Source organism: Chrysemys picta, chromosome 8 (genome assembly GCF_011386835.1).
Source record: "Chrysemys picta bellii isolate R12L10 chromosome 8, ASM1138683v2, whole genome shotgun sequence".
Classification (NCBI taxonomy): Eukaryota; Metazoa; Chordata; order Testudines; family Emydidae; genus Chrysemys; species Chrysemys picta.
The window spans coordinates 56,457,194-56,476,442 of NC_088798.1; the positions used below are offsets into that span (position 1 = coordinate 56,457,194).

The 19,249-nt window shown below is 43.1% G+C and overlaps 1 protein-coding gene across 2 annotated transcripts in view; it reads right to left on the reverse strand.

Annotated features, from left to right (window-relative positions):
- Nucleotides 1–19,249, reverse strand: part of XPR1 (xenotropic and polytropic retrovirus receptor 1) — a 252,139-nt gene that overhangs the window by 51,310 nt on the left and 181,580 nt on the right. For both annotated transcript variants that reach the window (XM_005290759.5, XM_065554520.1), the window contains 4 exons: nucleotides 12,009–12,232; nucleotides 7,199–7,348; nucleotides 6,760–6,843; nucleotides 6,081–6,162 (listed from right to left, as the gene is read on the reverse strand). In XM_005290759.5, coding sequence (XP_005290816.1) covers nucleotides 6,081–6,162; nucleotides 6,760–6,843; nucleotides 7,199–7,348; nucleotides 12,009–12,232 — 540 coding nt within the window. The remainder of the gene's footprint in view (nucleotides 1–6,080; nucleotides 6,163–6,759; nucleotides 6,844–7,198; nucleotides 7,349–12,008; nucleotides 12,233–19,249) is intronic.

Sequence of the window (19,249 nt, forward strand, 5' to 3'; positions counted from 1 at the left end):
CTTTACGGCCAACTCTTTTAACTTGCCTACAGCCAAGTTGCCTGTCCAGTACAAGGGCTGGTCAGGAATATGGACTTTTGCAGTCTATGATGATTATCCCATTCCCATGCTGCTGGGAGAAGACGTAGCCAACCATGTGAGGCTACAAAAAGGGTGGGGATGGTCACCCACAGCCAGGCTAAACAGGCCTCCACACCTAACCCCATTCCTGAACCTCCTACAGAAACCCAGTCTGTGTCCCCTGATACCATAGGCCCGAGGACCCAGCCAGAGGTGGTGAAACCAGACCCCAGACCAGAGTCTATGGCAGCAGTTGTAAATCCAGTTCCTGGGACCCAGCCAGAACCAGCCCAAGGATTAGAACTGGCGGAGCAGTCAGCACCAGAGCCTGTGCTTGCAACCCCACCAGAGTCAGGGGAGCCAGCACCAAAGGGCACCACAGAGCCTGCACCTGCAGCAGCAGCTAAACCGGCACAAGAAGCTCAACTGGAGCCTGAAATACAACCTAGTGCACCAGCGGAGAGCAGTTCACAGTTGACGGAGACACCCCTATATCATCTGCATTGCTTCCAGTGGGACCAAGCCCAAGTTCACAACCCAGCGAGGAACTAATGTCTCCAGCATCAATGGAGCAGTTCCAGGCAGAGCAGGAAGTGGATGAAAGCCTCAAGGGAGCTTGGATGGCGGCACGGAGCGACCCACCGCCTCTCAGCTCTTCCAATAGGTCCAGGTTTGTTGCAGGATGAAGACTCTTATACAAGGAAACCCTTTCTGGTGGGCACAAGGCATCCTCAGAGACAGTTGGTAGTTCCAACTAAGTATAGGGAAAACTCTTGAGCTTAGCCCACGATCACCCTAGTGGCTATGCTGCGGTGAACAGGACCAAAGACTGTTTGGGGAAGTCATTTCACTGGGAGGGAATGGGCAAGGACGTTTCTACCTATGTCCGGTCTTCTGAGGTGTGCCAGAGGGTGGGAAAGCCCCAAGACCAGGTCAAGGCCCCTCTCTAGCCACTCCCCCTAATTGAGGTTCCATTTCAGCGCGTAGCTGTGGATATTCTGGGTCCTTTCCCTAGGAAGACACCCAGAGGAAAACTGTACATACTGACCTTCATGGATTTTGCCACCCGATGGCCGGAAGCAGTAGCTCTAAGCAAAACCAGGGCTAAAAGCGTGAGCCAGGCACTGGCAGACATTTTTGCCAGGGTAGGTTGGCCCTCCGACATCCTTATGGATTCGGGAACTAACTTCCTGGCAGGGACCATGAAACGTCTTTGGGAAGCTCATGGAGTGAACCACTTGGTTGCCATCCCTTACCACCATCAAACAAAGAGCCTAGTGGAGAAGTTTAATGGGACTTTGGGGGTCATGATATGTAAATTCGTGAATGAGCACTCCAGTGATTGGAACCTAGTGTTGCAGCAGTTACTCTTTGCCTACAGGGCTATACCACATCTCAGTTTGGGATTTTCACCCTTTGAACTTGTTTATGGCCATGAAGTTAAGGGGCCATTACAGCTGGTGAAGCACCAATGGGAGGGGGTTACATCTTCTCCAGGAACTAACATTTTGGACTTTGTAACCAACCTGCAAAACACCCTCAAAGACTCTTGAGCCCTTGCTTGAGAAAACCTACAGGATGCTCAACAAGAACAAAAGGCCTGGTATGATAAACATGCCAGAGAGTGTTCCTTCAGAGTAGGTGACCAAGTCATGGTCCTAAAAGCGCCCCAGGCCGATAAGATGGAAGCGTTGTGGGAGGGGCCATTTATGGTTCGAGAGCGCCTGGGAGTTGTTAATTACCTCATAGCATTCCCAGACCCTACCCTAAAACCTAAAGTATACCATGTTAATTCTCTTTTATTCCCGAGAAATCAAGGTTCTCCAGTTTACAGCCCAGGAGAGAGAGAACGCTGAGTGGCCTGAAGGAGTCTACTATGAAGGGAAAAGCAACGGTGGCGTAGAAGAGGTAAGCATTTCCATAACCCTTAGGCATAAGCAGCAACAGCAAATCCAGGAGCTGTGCACCATCTTCATGCCAATGTTTTCAGCCACCCCAGGATGGACAGAATGGGCATACCACTCCATTGACACAGGTGATGCTTGCCCAATTAGAGCCCAACCCTACTGGATGGCTCCTCAAGCCAAAACTGCAATAGAAAGAGAGATCAAGGAAATGTTACAGATGGGTATAATCCGCCCCTCTGAGAGTGCATGGGCCCCTCCAGTAGTTCTGGTTCCCAAACCAGATGGGGAAATCTGCTTTTGCATGCACTACTGTAAGCTAAATGCTGTAACTCGCCCAGAGAACTATCCAATGCCATGCACAGATGAGCTACTGGAACAACTGGGACATGCCCAAACTAAGGGGTATTGGCAAGTGCGCTAGATGACCCAGCCAAAGAAAGACCAGCCTTCATCACCCATGTAGGGCTGTACGAATTTAATGTGCTCCCTTTTGGACTTCGAAATGCACCTGTCACCTTCCAGATACTGGAAGATAACCTTCTGGCTGGATTTGGGGAATTTGCAGTCGCCTACCTTGACGATGTGGCTATATTCTCAGATTCATGGGCAGAACACCTGGCACTCCTCCAAGCTGTCTTCCAGAGCATAAGGGAGGCAGGATTAAACATTAAGGCCAAAAAATGTCAAATAGGCCTAAACAGGGTAACGTACCTTGGACACCAGGTTGGTCAAGGAACTATCAACCCCTTACAGGCTAAAGTAAATGCTATCGAAAATTGGCCTGTTTCCTAAACCTCCAGGAAGAAATCCCAGCTGGTGTGGACCCAATCTAAACGAGGCTTGCCAGCACCATTTGTGATTTGGGGTGTGTGTGACAAATGAAAGGGGGGAGGGAAGCTCCTTTTTATGGACAACCAGCCTCTCCCCAGGTACGGAGGTGCTACGTGCTCTATAGCGCCCTTTGCAAGAAGAGCATCTGCTTCTTGTTGGACAATGCATTGTTGGGAAGAGTCCCATGAAAGCGTCCTGGGGGAGGGGTGATCCGGGAGATGCAGGGTGAAATCAAGAAGTTCTATGGAGTATCCATGATGGGTGATCTCCAGTATCCAATGGTCCACAGTGATCTTGCCCCCATTGTGGACCAACAGGTCAAGACAGCCCTGAAAGACAACACGGGGCGCTACGGGTGGCAATGGGGAAGGTTCACAGTTCGACCAATGCGTCACATCTGGGATTTTGGTTATTGGTGGGAGAGAGTCGAGGAGGTGGCTGTGGCTGAGACTCAGAAACACTGCCACTGGGACCCTGCTGCCTTCATGGGGCATCCTGTTATTGTTGATAGTAGGCCAGGTAGGGCACGTGTGGGCGGGGACAGAACTGTTGGCGCTGTTGACTGCTCCATGGAGCTGGGGTATAGATCTCTTTGGATTGCAACATGGCCCTGAAGTCCTTCAATGAGCGAAGGGACTCGTCCGTCTTTGCATAGAACATTTTGTCCTCTTCAAAGGAGAGGTCCTCGATAGTAGTTTTGACCTCCTGAGGAAAGCCGGATGACTGTAGCCACAAGTCACGGTGCATGACTATTCCTATCGCAAGGGATGAGAGGATGTGCCACATCAACCACTGCTTAGAGGCCCATCTTGCTAACTAGGCATCCCCACATCCACCAGCACCTGAAATTGCTGCTGTTGTCTGGTGGCAGTTTGTCCCAGAACTCTGCTAGCCGTGCATCGTTATTAATATATCCCCAGGTCCGCTGCCATTCTCTGTAGCAGGTCTTGATACTGCCAGTGATCGTCCAGCGGAGACAGGGAAGGAGGAATCAGCGCCTTGTCTGGTGAAGATGAAGCGGCCGTGGGGACCAGTGGAGTTGGCTTGACATCCGCCTCTTCCTTGGAGCCTGATGGTGCTGGTGGAGGAGCGTGGGTGGAGTGACAGGACGCTTGGGAGGGTGGTTAGCACTGGCAGGTAGGGAGCTCAGGGCACCCAGTATGGTCAAGGGGAAGGTTCCTATGGTTGCAGCGGGTCCCACAAGTACCAATACCAGACCCTCACGACTGGGTCATATGCCAGTGGGAAAGGTAGTCGGATGCACAGTCCGAGCTGCAATGAGACATCAGGGAGAAGAAGGGTTCTGGCTCAGAAAACTCCTCCAACTCAGAGGACAGTTCCAGCAGTGGAGGGATTGGCAGAACAGGGAGCTGCGCTGTGGTGCCAGCAGGGGCCACATTGCCTCCTGCACCAGAAAGTTATGGAGGCAGAGCTCCTGAGCTTCCTGGGTTTGAAGCAGGAACGACTTGCAGATAGAGCAATGCACCGCGATATGAGGCAACAGGAGGCAAAAGAGACACCTCTGGTGCTTGTTGCTCACAGAGAAGGAGCATGGGCAGGATATACCCTTCTTGAACCCCCGTGGTGCGGGGCACAGTTCCCAGGGAAGGGGGAGACAATCCCCAAATGCGGGTGACTAATACTAACTCTGACACTACTATATACACCTCTACCCCGATATAACGCGACCCGATATAACACGAATTCGGATATAATGCGGTAAAGCAGTGCTCCGGGGGCGGGGGGGGCGCTGTGCACGCCGGTGGATCAAGGCAAGTTCGATACAACGCGGCGTCACCTATAAAATGGTAAGATTTTTTGGCTCCCGAGGACAGCGTTATATCGAGGTAGAGGTGTACAACTATCTAACAGCAGAATAACTATGTACAGAAAAAACAGATGAAATCACTTTCTTAGTAAAAACTAAGAGCACGAAGGAACAGCGGGTCCCGACTCAGGCCAGTGACAGTAAGAGGGAACTGGAAAGGCGTCGACCCGTACAGCCTATTATACCCTCAGCTGCAAGCACAAAGGACACTGCGAAGAAAACCTTCCAGCATATGGCGCGCATGCACACCCACATCTGGAATACATACAGGGACCATCACTCAAAGAAAAAAATTGCATCTATCATAGAAAAATAAGGAAAGCAATTCAGCAAACAGCTTCCAAAACAAACATTTTATCCTGAAGATGACTGGATTCAATTTTTAAAATACCTGATTAAAAATTCTTTTAAATTGAATACACGGGCTTTCCCTAGTGCAAAGAGATATCGACTGATTTGCTAGCTGTTTCTTTTGCATTATTTAAACAGACTACTACTCCACTGGAGACAAAAATCAGGCCTTTTTGTATGCAACTGAAAAAGCTTCTTGCAACAAAGCAGAATTCCCACTCTGGACCAGTAACATTGGTTTGATTTCTACTGTTGATGGTTCTGTGTAATGTACCACAATAAGTAAGGGGGTTTTACCTTGATGAGAGGAGGCAAACCAAAATAAATACAAAGCCAATAGTTCTCAAACTTTTGTACTGGTAACCCCTTTCACATAGCAAGCCTCTGAGTGCGACACCCCTTATAAATTAAACACACTTTTTTATATATTTAACACCATTATAAATGCTGGATGCAAAGCGGGGTTTGGGGTGGAGGCTGACAGCTCGTGACCCCTCATGTAATAACCTCGTCACCCCCCGAGGGGTCCCAACCCCTAGTTTGAGAACCCCTGTACAAAGCACAGGTGATGTGAGGATTGATTGACATTTTGTGTGCTTGTCATAATTTACCAACAAGGCAATATACCACTAGGTCAGCTCCATAGGGACCCGGCACTGAAACCCCAGAAATTTCAGTAAGAAACTTTTTAAAAGGATGAAATTGCATGACATAATGCTGCTTGAAACTGGACCCTCAGTCTGTGAACCTGCAGTTTTACAGCAGGCAATATCAATTCCTTCTTCCAGTGAGTCAGTAATATACAAAATATGAATCCTAAGAGAACCCCAGGAGAGATAAAGTGGATGCAACTGTCAACAACAAAAGGTCCAGAGGACACAGAAGTGGTAAAATTTGCATGAGATTCCACCAAGAATAGATGTAAGAAGCCAGTATCATAACTACAGCATGTTATAAAAGCATTACCTACCAAGCCTTCTTACCAGCAATGTTCTGACAAATTCAACCCTGTTACTACTACTCATTCAACACTTATAAGGTAATAAAAGCAAACCTAGAATCAGGCTCTGGGTGTCATTTGGATCCAAGATAAGGATACCTACCTGAAAGTATGATAGTGATGTTCAGCACAATGACTATGCCACAGAACAAGCCAACCCTGAAAGTGGTCCATGCTGGTGCAGGCTGTAAATAGAACAACAGTTGGCTTAACGGCAGAATACTAATTTATCTCCAATGCACATTAATTTTCAGAATAAATGTCAAACCAATTAATATAGCATTCTAACTTACATTCTAATACCTCCTTCCCCTGTAAGATGAAGTTTCTTAAATCCTATAAGTACAACATAGCACCAGCCAAGAGCATTATGCAACGTCAGAACAGAGAGCCCAAGTGTATTAATGTCTTCTGAGAAATCTGCCAGGTCTTTACATCAGCATTCCGACACTGAAGAGCATGGCCAGAACTATCTATACTAACAGTAAGTTTGAAAGGCTAAAATTTATTTCCCCATATTATTCACCTCTCTACCATTACCTTGCCTTAATACATTAGCACTTGCAATGCCATTTCCAAATCTTCTGAGACTAAAGCAGGTTACCTTTCCTAAGCACCAAATAATTTAAGGTGCTGGTCATCTCTAATGACAGGTATAAACACCCATTTCAATATATTTGCACTTTTACATTCTGCTGGGGGGGGGGGGGGGTGTTGAAATGTAATTTGATGCATCAGCTAATCTGAGAAGAAAACAGGAATTATGGAACTTAAATTCTCACCTGAGCAGCTCCCAAGGGTGGGACACGTAAACGCTTCATGGCCTTCTGTCTGTCTCCATCTTCTAACTCATTGGTCACCACTGTCTATGGGCATAAATCACAAGAATTTAATGCAGGGTCTACCCAGTGAAAGAAAAAGTGGCAGAGTGATGACACATTACACATCAATTACATCATTATTATGAATTACTCTTAACATCACTGTAATTTCACATAGTGAAAGTTAACAGCTGAAGCCAATGTACACACAAACCCACAAATTACAAGTGACCAATGCCAGAAATTAGTGGTTCTTTCAAATCAATTAATAGTTGCATTGGCAATTAAAGCATTTATTCACAACACAGTACAGGAGCTCAGGGTTATTACTGGTGAAGGGAGAGAAGAGCATTGTTTCTCTACATAAAATGGAAGTAATACACAGTTCAGCATTCTCTACCTCTGTTTCAGAGATGAGCTGGTTGATTTTCTTGCAAGTATAGAATGGTGCCACCTCCACATGGGCCACCCGCCAATCTGCACCCCGGGGTGTCTCCAGGATCTTGTCATGCTTCTTCAGGATCTTACGGAATCCTGTGAAGTTCAGGTTCTAGAGACAAGAAAAATAAAACATTATTTTTTAGTCTCAGCTAACAATGAAGAACATTGAAATCTGGTAACATTCCAGTGATAGCAGAGAAAGAACAGCCAATAAGGTTTGTTAATTAGAGAATCTTTTGGATAAATATTTCAGGAGGGTTGTTTGGTCTACAGAGCTATTAAATAAAGGAATAAAAATACTTATTCAAAAAATAATAGTAAGACTGTGGGATGGAGGGCATGAAAAACATGAAATTATTTGTAGAGAACTTCTAAAGTCTAATACTTATTCAGTCTCATGATAGTAATGTATGCAATACCAGCAGCTATTAAAATAGAGTTAATCAAAAAGACAATGTATATTCAGAGAAAAGGGTTGTGTCAATACCATCCAATATACTCATTCGCACAGATGTTTCAAAGGTTCTAAAGCAGTAGATAATCTGAGAGTGCTAACCCAAACACAGAATTACACCTTTGTTTTTGCTTAAAAATGAAACAGATGTTTATATATAAAACAAGAATACAATTAAGAGAAAATCTGTAGAAGAAAAGTGATCACAATTAACTATAATAAAAAAAGCATGACATAAAGTGGACTAGACACAGAAGAATATGAACATAACACACTGAACCTTGTGGAACACAAATTTTTTACTCTGCAAAGTGAAGTTGCTGCCACCTCTCCTTCCCTAACCAAACGGGCAACCTTCTGGATGAAAATTCAATGTAGATAGCTGAGCTTTGGCTATACTGAGCACTTTTCCTACAGTAATTTTGATTCTGATTATCTGTTTGTACAGTCTCAGGTAACAGTAGCTCATTCAAGTATGTCCTGTGTACCATATCACAGTTTGTCTATATACTGACAGTTGTTATGATGAGCTCTTAACCGAAATTTATACGTGCAGAAAGTTGAAAGAGGGTCATTTTGTAAGAACAAAGTTGCTTTTAGCTTCATCCTCTTATCCAGGCACCCACTGCCCAGGCATCACACTTACTTGTCTTTTGGGGATTTTTTGTTCTCTCTTTTGGATAGGGAAGGCTACTGATTCCTAGTTCCTTCATTTTAAAACCAAGATTGAACACATTAATACTAGAGAATACACAGCAGTACAGTGTAACACACTCAATAAGATATATCCTTGTCAAGAAAAATTAGAAAGCATTTTATATGTCATGGCAATTAAATCCAGCCAAGTGTGTTCCTAGAAAGGATTTTGCATTATGTGAATAGAAAACAAGTCTGAGCTTGAAGTCAAAGGGAGCTGAGAGTATTCGGGATCTTTTCAAGATCAGGCCCACAGTAATTAGTTGAAAAAAAAGAGGGTTAACAGAGATAGGTGTAAGCCCAGATTCATTAGTTTATATATTTTTTAATACATAGTAATGGAAAAGCTCATTATAGCAACTGGGTGTAGACTGAAGACTGCTATGATCAAGCATATTTGAAATACTGTGGTATCTAACTATGCAAAGAAATCACCAACAGCACTTCATGTTCTACTCAGCTTATTCAGCCTAATATTAGCTATACAGATAGACAAGAAAGGAATTATATTTTTTTGTTTATAAAAACTAGCCCATGGACTAGATTTGAAAGAAAAATACAGAGAATGGCAGAATTCAATGCCTTTGGGAGCGGCTCCAACTAATCTGCTGAAATGATTTTCAATCTAATTATGCCTGGAGTGATTTAATATCAGACCCCCATTGTGCAGTAGGTAAGGAAGGGACTCGGAGATGGGAATAGGAAGCCAATGCATTAATGATTTGCATTACCGCAGACAAGAGAGACTTTAATTACTTTCTATTGGAAAAATCCAGCGTTTCACCCCGGGACAGCAGAGCCTTGTTTCATAAAGTTGAAATGGAAAAATGTAACAAAATGATAATTTTGGTCACAGATTTTACTGTTGCCCTGAACTGACTAATGTTATTTGTTGGTGAGAGTAATTAGCATATCTCAGGAAGAACAGCCCAATATTTTTACATCATGTATCCTAGAGTTCTTCTTGCAGGGGAGCTTCCTCTTCTGACAGCACAAGTTCCATGATTCCAAAGCTGTGCACTAAAGAAGTTAAACACTGCTAAATGGTAGTTTCTATGAAGGACTTTTGCAGTTGATACAAATACAAAAGCAAAAACTCAGAGAAATAATTTACTCAGCCTGAAATTCTGTATTTTGCTTACTACTGAAGATAATCTTGTTTTTGAATAGAAGCTCTCTCCTCCAAACTCAGCTTCTATTACTACTAGATACTAAAGTGAAGTCCATAAGCCTAAATTTTATATCAGTTTGCTAACATATAAATGACTAATACCACAAAACCACAATGCCGACTTACATTATGCAAAATCAACAGAGGATGAGGGAACGGGCTCAGAGAGAAAGTGCTTGCTTGTATGTAAATATCAGTTAATTAGAAAATTCAGGATCACATGCAGGTCAAATACATGTAGGTTTAACTAGGATATATTGACGTTTTTAGCCTTGCCATTCTTCCACCATAACAGTGGATTTTAATACGCCCTCCTATATCTTGCTCACTAGGTTATTTTCTCAATTTGCTCTTTTCAGCAACCCATTATCTTTGTGCTGCTGCACTGTGTAAAGCCACTGCTTTCTATGATGAATTCAAACAGTTTGTGGCTATTAATTTCAAGCTTTCCCCTTTTATGTTCACATTCTCATATCTATTCCTCTATTAGTGAGATCTAAGTGGTAGTTTTACTATTTGGGTCATGACCTTGTTTTTTAATTGAGGAACCTTTAATGATAAATGTTTGGCTGATGCCCACACATAACTGGGCAGTTAAAATTACTCCATGGGTATGTATCCTGCAGTTTTAAGTAGTGTTAGAATTGGTGCATGAATTTTGTTGTTGTTGTTCTACTGCAGTCTGTAAAAGATACCTACTGTTTCATCTTATTTTTTCCTTCTTTGTAACCCAACTCAAAAAGCTTCACCACTACACAAACAGAGAGAATTGTAAATATATTTGACATAATGCAACCCTTCTTCACCTCACATTCTATTTCTTCTATGCAGATTAATACAGTCTACGTTAACATTCCAATTATGAGATTCTTCCTACATGTTTTCATTTATGCCTAAGCAGATAACTGCCATAACTTATTAACTCACCTAGTGCTTACCACACTGCCTGCGTTTGTGTTCAGATGCTTTTTCATACACGTACTCTTTGTCCTTTGGTTTAGAACAATTTCATCTTTTTTCCCTCACTTTCCAACCTGGTATAAAACCCTCAAAGATGCCCTGCCAGTTTTGGATGCAGATGGGTCTGCGTAAGTGAAGACTTCCAAATCCAAACAGGCTCAGAGTCTATACCAATGTTTAGTGAATGTAAAATTATCTTTGACACACTTACTAGTTGCTTTCTACTATCAGTGACTTCTTCCTTCCTTCATGACTGGTACCTAAAGCCTTTCTAAGGAATCATTTGCACTGTCCTCATCTTACCAGGCCACAGAAGTGATTCCTGATAATAAAGTCCAAGAGCCTAGTATTCTTTTTTAAAAAGAAATAAAAGGAAAAAGTGGCCAACATGGCTTCACCAGGAAGTGAACAAAGATCTGAGGTTACTCTATCTACTTCAGGGTTGTGAACTAGCTGCTATTGCTGTAAGTAACTGAGTGCTTCCAGTAGTACTAGAAGCCTGTATCAGCTTATAGGCCAATCTGCAGCTTGCTTTAACACTAGTTGGACCAAGATTTTCCATCCTGGGAACCTAAAGTAAAGCAATTCAATCCAGGTTTAGGGATCTAAATACATTGTCTAATTTTGGGAAATGCTGAGTACCAGCAAACCCACTTAAGTCTAGGGGAGCTGCAAATCCTCAGGAAAAATATCAAACTACTAAAGCTTCGTCTATACTATGGAACTTCACAAAGTAAGTCCCAATGGTGGGATTCTGTTTGGTAAAATTCCCTAGCATAAAGTCTGCCGTATTTAGGTGACTATACAAGGATGTAGGTGCTTTCCTTTAGGAACCCAAGTTTGAACATTCTAGTTAAGTTCACAGGCTAAAAAAAAGTGGTTATGAAATTTTCAGTGTCACACACATTACACACAATATGACACTTTAAGAAGTAAAGTGGTAAAGTAAAAAAACCCACCAATTAAATTAAATTAAATTAAATTATTGGAACACAAACCAGTCTCTATAACCATTACAATCCCATTTTTCAGTGCTACAAATCTAAATATGTCTAAGATTTAATTCTTTTATACTTGCCTCCAGGCTAACAATTTTTATGCCAAGTTGCATCCCATAGAATTTAACAGAAAAGTTAGAAACTCTTGAAAATGTGAGTTTTAAAAGAGAAAATGTTGATGCGTCAGCTACAGTGAGGTGAATGACACTACTGTGGTAACACAAAGAAGAAACAATGTATAAGCAGCCTCATGCTTCTTTCCAATTTTAAGGTATAACAGTTTCTTTCCAGATTCTCAAATCTGGCTTTACATTGAACAGAACATGAACAAGTACATGGCCTCAAAGTTATAGTAGTGATCTATTTACTCTCCCATTCTCAGTCTCAACATTCTGTCCTCTGATTGCAATGAGATGAAGCAATCCAATCACCAAGAATGATATGAACACTTACGGCCCATGGGAAAACTGTGCCCTTCTTTTCTTCGTACCTGATAGTTCTGCAGTAAGATGAGGCTGAGGTAGAACTCGCTGAAGGCCAGTTTTAGGTCTCTGATGTTTCTATGCTGAACACGCTCCTCGTGGGACAGGTGGAAGACTGCCTTTCTGCGCTGCCGCACTGTGGTAAGACCATTAGTTTCTTTCTGTGCATCCAAAGATGACTGTAGTTCATTCTGAAGGGTAGCGGACCTGCGCTGAGCTTCTGCAAGCTTTTCTGTTAGCAAGGAAAAGGAACTGTCAAATACCACAAATGGAGTGGGTAGCAACTTGTCTATGAAGGCTGAAATACCTTACTAGCATTGTGTATATCGCCAAGTGCTTCTGTAGGGATAGGCTGCTGAATGGAAGCATTAACTGTGTGACTTAGGGCTTGTGTACATGAGAAGTTACTGCATGGCAAGCCAGGGAGTGAATCTACAGTGCACTAGGCTTGTCACTCTGTAGAGTCACACGCTGGCTTGTTGTACAGTAACTTGCTGTGTAGAAGTAGCCCTTACACCACTAATCCCTAAAATTCAATAAATATAGAAATAAATAAGGTTGCATTTCTTTTCAATGATTTTACAAGTATTTTATAGCCAATTATAATTCAAAAATCCCAAGAAACTGGAAAATATCATCCACTTTTTACAGGTGGGCCAACAGAGAAGTTAAATGACTTTCCCTTGATTATTCATCACAGCAATAACAGAACTAGGAAGGGTACCCAGGTCTCCTGACTTCCGGTCCTGTGCTTTAACTTCGAGACAATGCTCCCTCCAGGAACACAAATATTTGCCACTGACAAAAGGAATCCTAGCTGGCATAGCCTATCCTGACCTCTATCCATAAATGTGTGCATTTATAGCCCCTATCAGTCAAAGCTCCTGACATGGTGTCAGGGCCGGCTCCAGCTTTTTTGCAGTCCCAAGCAGCGAAGAGGGAAAAAAAACCAAAAAAGCCGCGATCGGCGGCACTTCGGCGGCTGCTCTACCGTGCTGCTTTATTCTTGACAGCAATTCGGCGGCCGGTCCTTCCCTCCGAGAGGGACTGAGGGACCCGCCACCGAATTGCCGCCGAAGACCCAGACGTGCCGCCCCTTTCCATGGGCCGCCCCAAGCACCTGCTTGCTGCGCTGGTGCCTGGAGTCAGCGCTGCATAGTGTTATTCCAGCATTGTAGCTGGAGGCAGGCAGCAATCTGCCTTCCTATCCTTCCTGCAAAGCAAGATCACCTTGATCAATCAGTTCATCAGCCCACACAGAGAGTGTGCCGGTCACAACATGTCATTTGTGTTGTTCTAGCCAGTCCTTCAGCCACCCACTGGCTAGGCTGTCAGTGGCACCAGACCCCCAACTGACCGTGTACTGCAGCCCAGAACCCCTGAGCAATCTGCCAGTCTCAGCCTCCCAAGGAGCTGGGCAGAAGCGTGCCACCACGCCCAACGTACAAAAGCAAGATACCGCATAAAATACCAAACTGATTTATAAGATACCAATGGTTTTCTCTTGTCAAGAGAGTGACATCAAACATCCTTAGGGTGGCAGAGTAAGATGCTTTTGCTTATTGGTTCTCACATCCTAAGAAGTCATTAAGCAACACTCATAACAAGAACAAAAGCTTGTTAGCTAATATTATAAAACCTGACAGTCGGTAAGGCACTTTCGGTTTCTTTGCACTTGTTGCTGGACAGGAAAACATAATGTTTCACATGGTCATAAAGAAATCAAAGAAAAAATAATGGGATTAAATTGATCTGATGTATGAAAGCGCTCAGAAGATAAATTTTACTTTCATCAAGTTACATGCAACAGACAAATGTGGCTTCTACTGTGATGAGAGGCTATGATACCAACACGTGCAACAGTTTAAAAATACCAACAGTCTACAACCGGACGAATCAGAAACTGGACCCAGTAATGTGGTCATCTAGTTCTCCCTTCCCTGCAATTCAGGGTCACACTCTTTAGCACATTACTCAGTGTTTTGCCAGTTTAGCTTTAAAGGGACAGTCAACTTGAATTTTTTTTAAATACGCTTTTTATAAATTAATTTTCTAAAGAAACAACCTGTACTTAGTTTGCCCTGAATTTTAAAAAAAAATCCTTGTAGAAACTGCTCCTAGGCCTATTTTTAGAAGAGTCTTTTGGCAGGCCTCAACGCACCACCACTAAATAAAGTTGCCTCCCCCTCCCCCCCTTTCTGTGCAACCACTCACCAATGACTTACTTCCTTACTCACTCAGTTTCAACTTTACTGCACCTGTTGCTGGTAAACACTGCAGAGCCAGGGGATTGGTATGTACCCTCAACAAAACACTGAAATCGATGACAAACAAAGTGCAGACAAATGCACAAAGTAAACTTCAACACGATTTTCACCTGTAGTCTCTTACAACTGTAGTAATATAAGAGGTCACTTCTAACAGCAAGTACATAAATTTGAGATGGAAATATTATTTTCATGTTAATTGTGCGCCCTTTAGTGATTTTACAATTAGGCATCTGCTATGAGGCTATTCCGCAATCCATTAGCTCTCGGTCTGTTTTTTCTAATATTCAATCTAAATTTTCTCTTTAATATTAATGTTATACCCTCCTGTACCATGCAAAGTTTCTCTCTGCATTAATCTTCAAATCTCTGGAGTGTTATTTCTGCCTTTAGTCAGTTTCGTTATTGTAGCTATTCTAAATCTTGCTTCACTCAATCCCACTAGCCCTCTCACTCACTTTTATAGTTCCTTTGAAATGCCTCCCCTTTGTAAACACCTTTCTAGTATTGAAAAGCCCAGAATTATGTGCCATGAAAAATCATAACACTTTTCTGAAAAGATCACTAAAACCTGTGACAACCATGTTAAATTAGAGGAAACAATACCAGACGAGGCTGAAGCTTCTACATCAGTCTCCTATTAGAGCTCATTCTGAAAGTACAAAGGGTGTCTGTGCCACATATGTTATTGACTACTCCTTTGTTATGGAAGGTAAATGTGAAACATCTTTACCCACTACTCAGGGAGGGAATGCAGCCCTCAGCAAGTGAAATCTATAAGTATGTTATAGTTCAGATAATGCTCAAAATACCAGTCGACAGACCTTATACAATCTTCCTAGACGCCCATCAATTTGCTAATTATCAGCTTGTCTCAATTGTCTCCTTCCTAGGCAAAGTTACTAAGACGGTGACAAAGGTACTTCAGCAGAATCTAATTTTAGGCAATACTCTAGACTCTTACATGGAAAAATCAGTGATCATACTAGTGGGATTTCTCCTTATGGCCACAAACAGTAGACCAACCACCATGTTTATTCTAGTGTATCACCTATTTTCAACACAGTCTGATAGCCATCAGGAACTGTTAACTCATCTGCATGACGTGGCAGGAGACGATTGACACAAGATGATAATTAGCAAATTGATGGGTGTCTAGGAAGATTGTATAGCGTCTGTCAACTGGTATTTTGACCATTATCTGAACTATAACACCTATAAATTTCACCAAAAACCTTCCACATGCGTAAGACTTCATGCTTCCCTTTCTCCTTTTACAGTCCTGTTAAATCATTGGCTGATATCATGAGATGCTGTAGGCTCAACTATTAAAGTACTGATGTCACAGCTATAAGCAGCCTTTTGCTATTGAGTGCAGAGACTCTGCTGCCCCAACATCCAGACAAAGCAAACATGTGGTCCAATAATCCCTTGCTCCAACTTAGACCAATGAGATGGACACAAAGCTAGTAGGAAGGGGAAACTGCTTTGAAATGTACCAAAATTAGTAAACAGCCTAGATACTCAACTGCAACACTAGTCAGAAACATCAGTCTCCATCGGGAAGGAAGACAGCTCCCTCTCCTTAGATGCAGTGATTCATGCCTTGGTTGGCTGGACTACAGTAATGTCCTCAACCCAAGGACTGACCATGGAAGGTAAATGGAGATTACAGCTCATTGAACATGCAGTAGGTTCTCGCTTTAAAAAGAGCATTTCACGCTGCTTTTTTGCACATAGCACTTATTCCTCAAATTCAATTCTGGATTTAATATCAAGTCCTGGTCCAAAATACCTTTGGACTATCTCTGTCTACATAAATACTACAAGAAAGGGCACAGTAGCTGCAAGTACCTAGGAAGAATCCCTTGGGAGCAAGGAATTTTCATTGGAAGTCCAAATTCCCATCTTCTTGCACTGTTTCATACAGCGGCAGACCAGGATGAATTAAATGTCTTTTCAATTTGAGGATGCAATACAAGACACTTCTTTGGAAAGGCTTTCCCTTCAACAGAAACAGTGACCAGTCTACTGGCAAGTTTTCTTCCCTCCCTACATAAACCTTTCTAAAGATGAGGTATGGGATATCACCTTACCAAGGGAGGAGCAAAGAAAGTACTCCTAATTTGGATAACAACCTTGAATTCTAGGTATTTCACACCTAAATACTGTGATTGTTACTCTACAAATACTCATATCACAGAAACCGCCAACCCTGTCCATATTTGAGTAATCTTATTAGTGATGAAAAATATAATGAAAAAATCTCTATTCAGCATACAAGGGGGACATCCTGGATCTACCCAACTGTCTCTTGGAACAGTGTAAGTGATTAGGACTTTGCAAAGGCTAAAGTCAGGGTAAAGAAACTTGAGCATTATCTTTCTGAAAAAACTGCTGTTCCCAGAGCTCTTGGATGTCCACTCTTACCATGAGCTAATTGTTTGCCAATTAACTCAAAGTAGTTATAAGTTTGTAAAAGGCTAAATGTCATCTAAAATGTCACATCTTAAAATGCTTGCTCCAGGTTAAAATAAAACTAGTGAAGACAAGTCCAATGACAGCTGAGGTACATTACAAGAGCCAAGAAAGCGAAAGCTGAGCTATTAGGAGGAAGGAATTTTTAGTCAGACTCTTATTAAAGCGGTTTATTTTTGTTAACACCTATTTCACTTAAATGACTAAATGCCATTTTGAATAAAAATGCCTTTATTAAATATAAAAAAACCCTTTTAATATGAGCTCTAACATCTTAATTTAACACACCCCTTAGATCACCCAGTGGTCCTCCCAAATTGTACACTATTTAAGGTAAAAGAAGTAGGAAACCCTCCTGAAGAGCTGAGATGACAAGCCTTCTTTCTTTATATATGTAATAAAGAAACAAAAAAGAGCACAAGCCCAATTTCTCAAAAATCCTTTGCAAGTCACTTAATAGTGCTTGGAAAATTCTGCTTTATTGAAGATGATATCCAGCCTCTTTGCATTTTTATTCTGGGAGCCCATGAAAGGCTGTAGGGATTTAAATAACCCAGCAATGAATCTTACACCTTATTAAAATACCATTTTATTACTTTGACATGTACAGAATGAAAATAAGGCAAAATATATTATGTTGCTATTGCTCTTTAAATCATCAGAATGCAAAGCACAAAAGGCACATGCAAAGCACAAAAGAAATCAATTTTTAACCTGCAGTAAGCCTTGCCGAAGTCCTTGGTGGAACTGCATTCTTTTTTGCAACACACAGTATGACTTCAACTTTGTTGCTTTTAGTGACTTCTAAACAATTTGCTACACAGGAGGTCAGAAAAAACACATATTTAGAAACTGAAAACAGCCTCCAGGAGTTTACTGCACACTACATGCCCTGGTGTCCACTGACTGCAGAACCAAAGTGAAATCTCAGTGGCAAAGGTTGGAGAGAAAAGTGATACCTTCTGGGGCAACTGCCAAATTCTGTTTCCATCAATCACATTCTTAGACTCACCCATTACTTCCTGACTTGGCACAAGAGCTCTCAAAAAGACAGGTTGACTGCTATCCATCTGTATGTGTGTCGCTGACTATGCAACTAGATAGTCTATACAAACAGAAGGTTGGGGGGAGAGGGGCCAGCAACCAGGCCAAGAGGTCTGCAGTAAAGAGCAAGCCAACAAATCCTCCTCTAGAGAGTGATCAAGAAGCATTCTCTGAAGACAGCTTCCATGCAGTCAGGCGAAGGGTCCCAAAGTTCAGGTGGAGTAAACAGCCCTGGTCCTGTGATATCAGGTCCAGGCAGAGTGGGAGCAGTAGCAGAGGTACTACTGATAAGTCTACAGTGTGCCAAACCTGTGCCGGGGCAGCCATGCTGGGGCCATAAGAATAATTCTCGCCTGGTCCCACTTGATTTTCAGAAGGACCTTGTGAACGAGGAGAACTGCAGGAAATGCGTAGAATAGGAGCTCTGTCCACTGAAGCAGCAAGGCAGCTGAAAGTGAATCCAGGCTGTGCCAGTGCAGCAAGCAAAACTGATGGCATTTCCTGTTCTGCTTGATTGCGTACAGGTCTACCTGGGAGATGAACCTGGTGATCTCTGGGTGAAGGGACCACTCATAATAAGAGGAGAAACATCTGCAGAGTGATTGGCTAAGGCGTTCCAGGTTCCCGGAAGATGGGAAGCCTCAAGGTGGATGAAGTGCTGCATGCAGAATTCCCAGACGGATGGCCTCCTGACACAGAGCAGAGGAGCATGCTCCTCCCTGCTTGCTGATGTAGAATATGGCCGCGGTGTTGTCCATCGGTACTTGTACTACTTTGCCTGTGATCTGGGGGAGAAACACTTGGCAAACTAAGTATCAGAGGGGTAGCCGTGTTAGTCTGGATCTGTAAAAAGCAACAGAGAGTCCTGTGGCACCTTTAAGACTAACATGTATTGGGGCATAGGCTTTCATGGGTAAATGCCACTGGAGCATAAGCTTTTCGTGGGTGGATGCATCCGACGAAGTGGGCATTCACCCACGAAAGCTTATGCTCCAATACATCTGTTAGTCTTAAAGGTGCCACAGGACTCTCTGTTGCTTTTGGCAAACTAAGTGCACCGCTCTGAGCACCTTGTCATTTATGTACAGGAGGAGCTCTTCCTGGGACCACAGGCCCCGTGTCCTGAAGAGATCAAGATGGCCACCCCAACCTAGGTCTGAAGCGTCTGACACTGGGGACACTGACAGCTGGGCGGGGGGGGGGGGGGGGACGGGCTACAAAGGGGACACCCCCATTGCTGACCGGAGGTCCTTCCATCAGTCGAGGGAGGCAAGGACCAGGGCTGGAACACTAAGCAACCAAGTCCAAGTGGTGCCTGTTCGGTGAGCTAACCACGTCTGCACAAGTCTGAGGCACAGCCCTGCATTGCTGTACTATGTAAGTGCACATGGCCAAGTGTCCCAGGAGCTTGCAGCAAATCCGGGTTTTTGTGATTGGCTGAGCCATGACCCTGGATATCC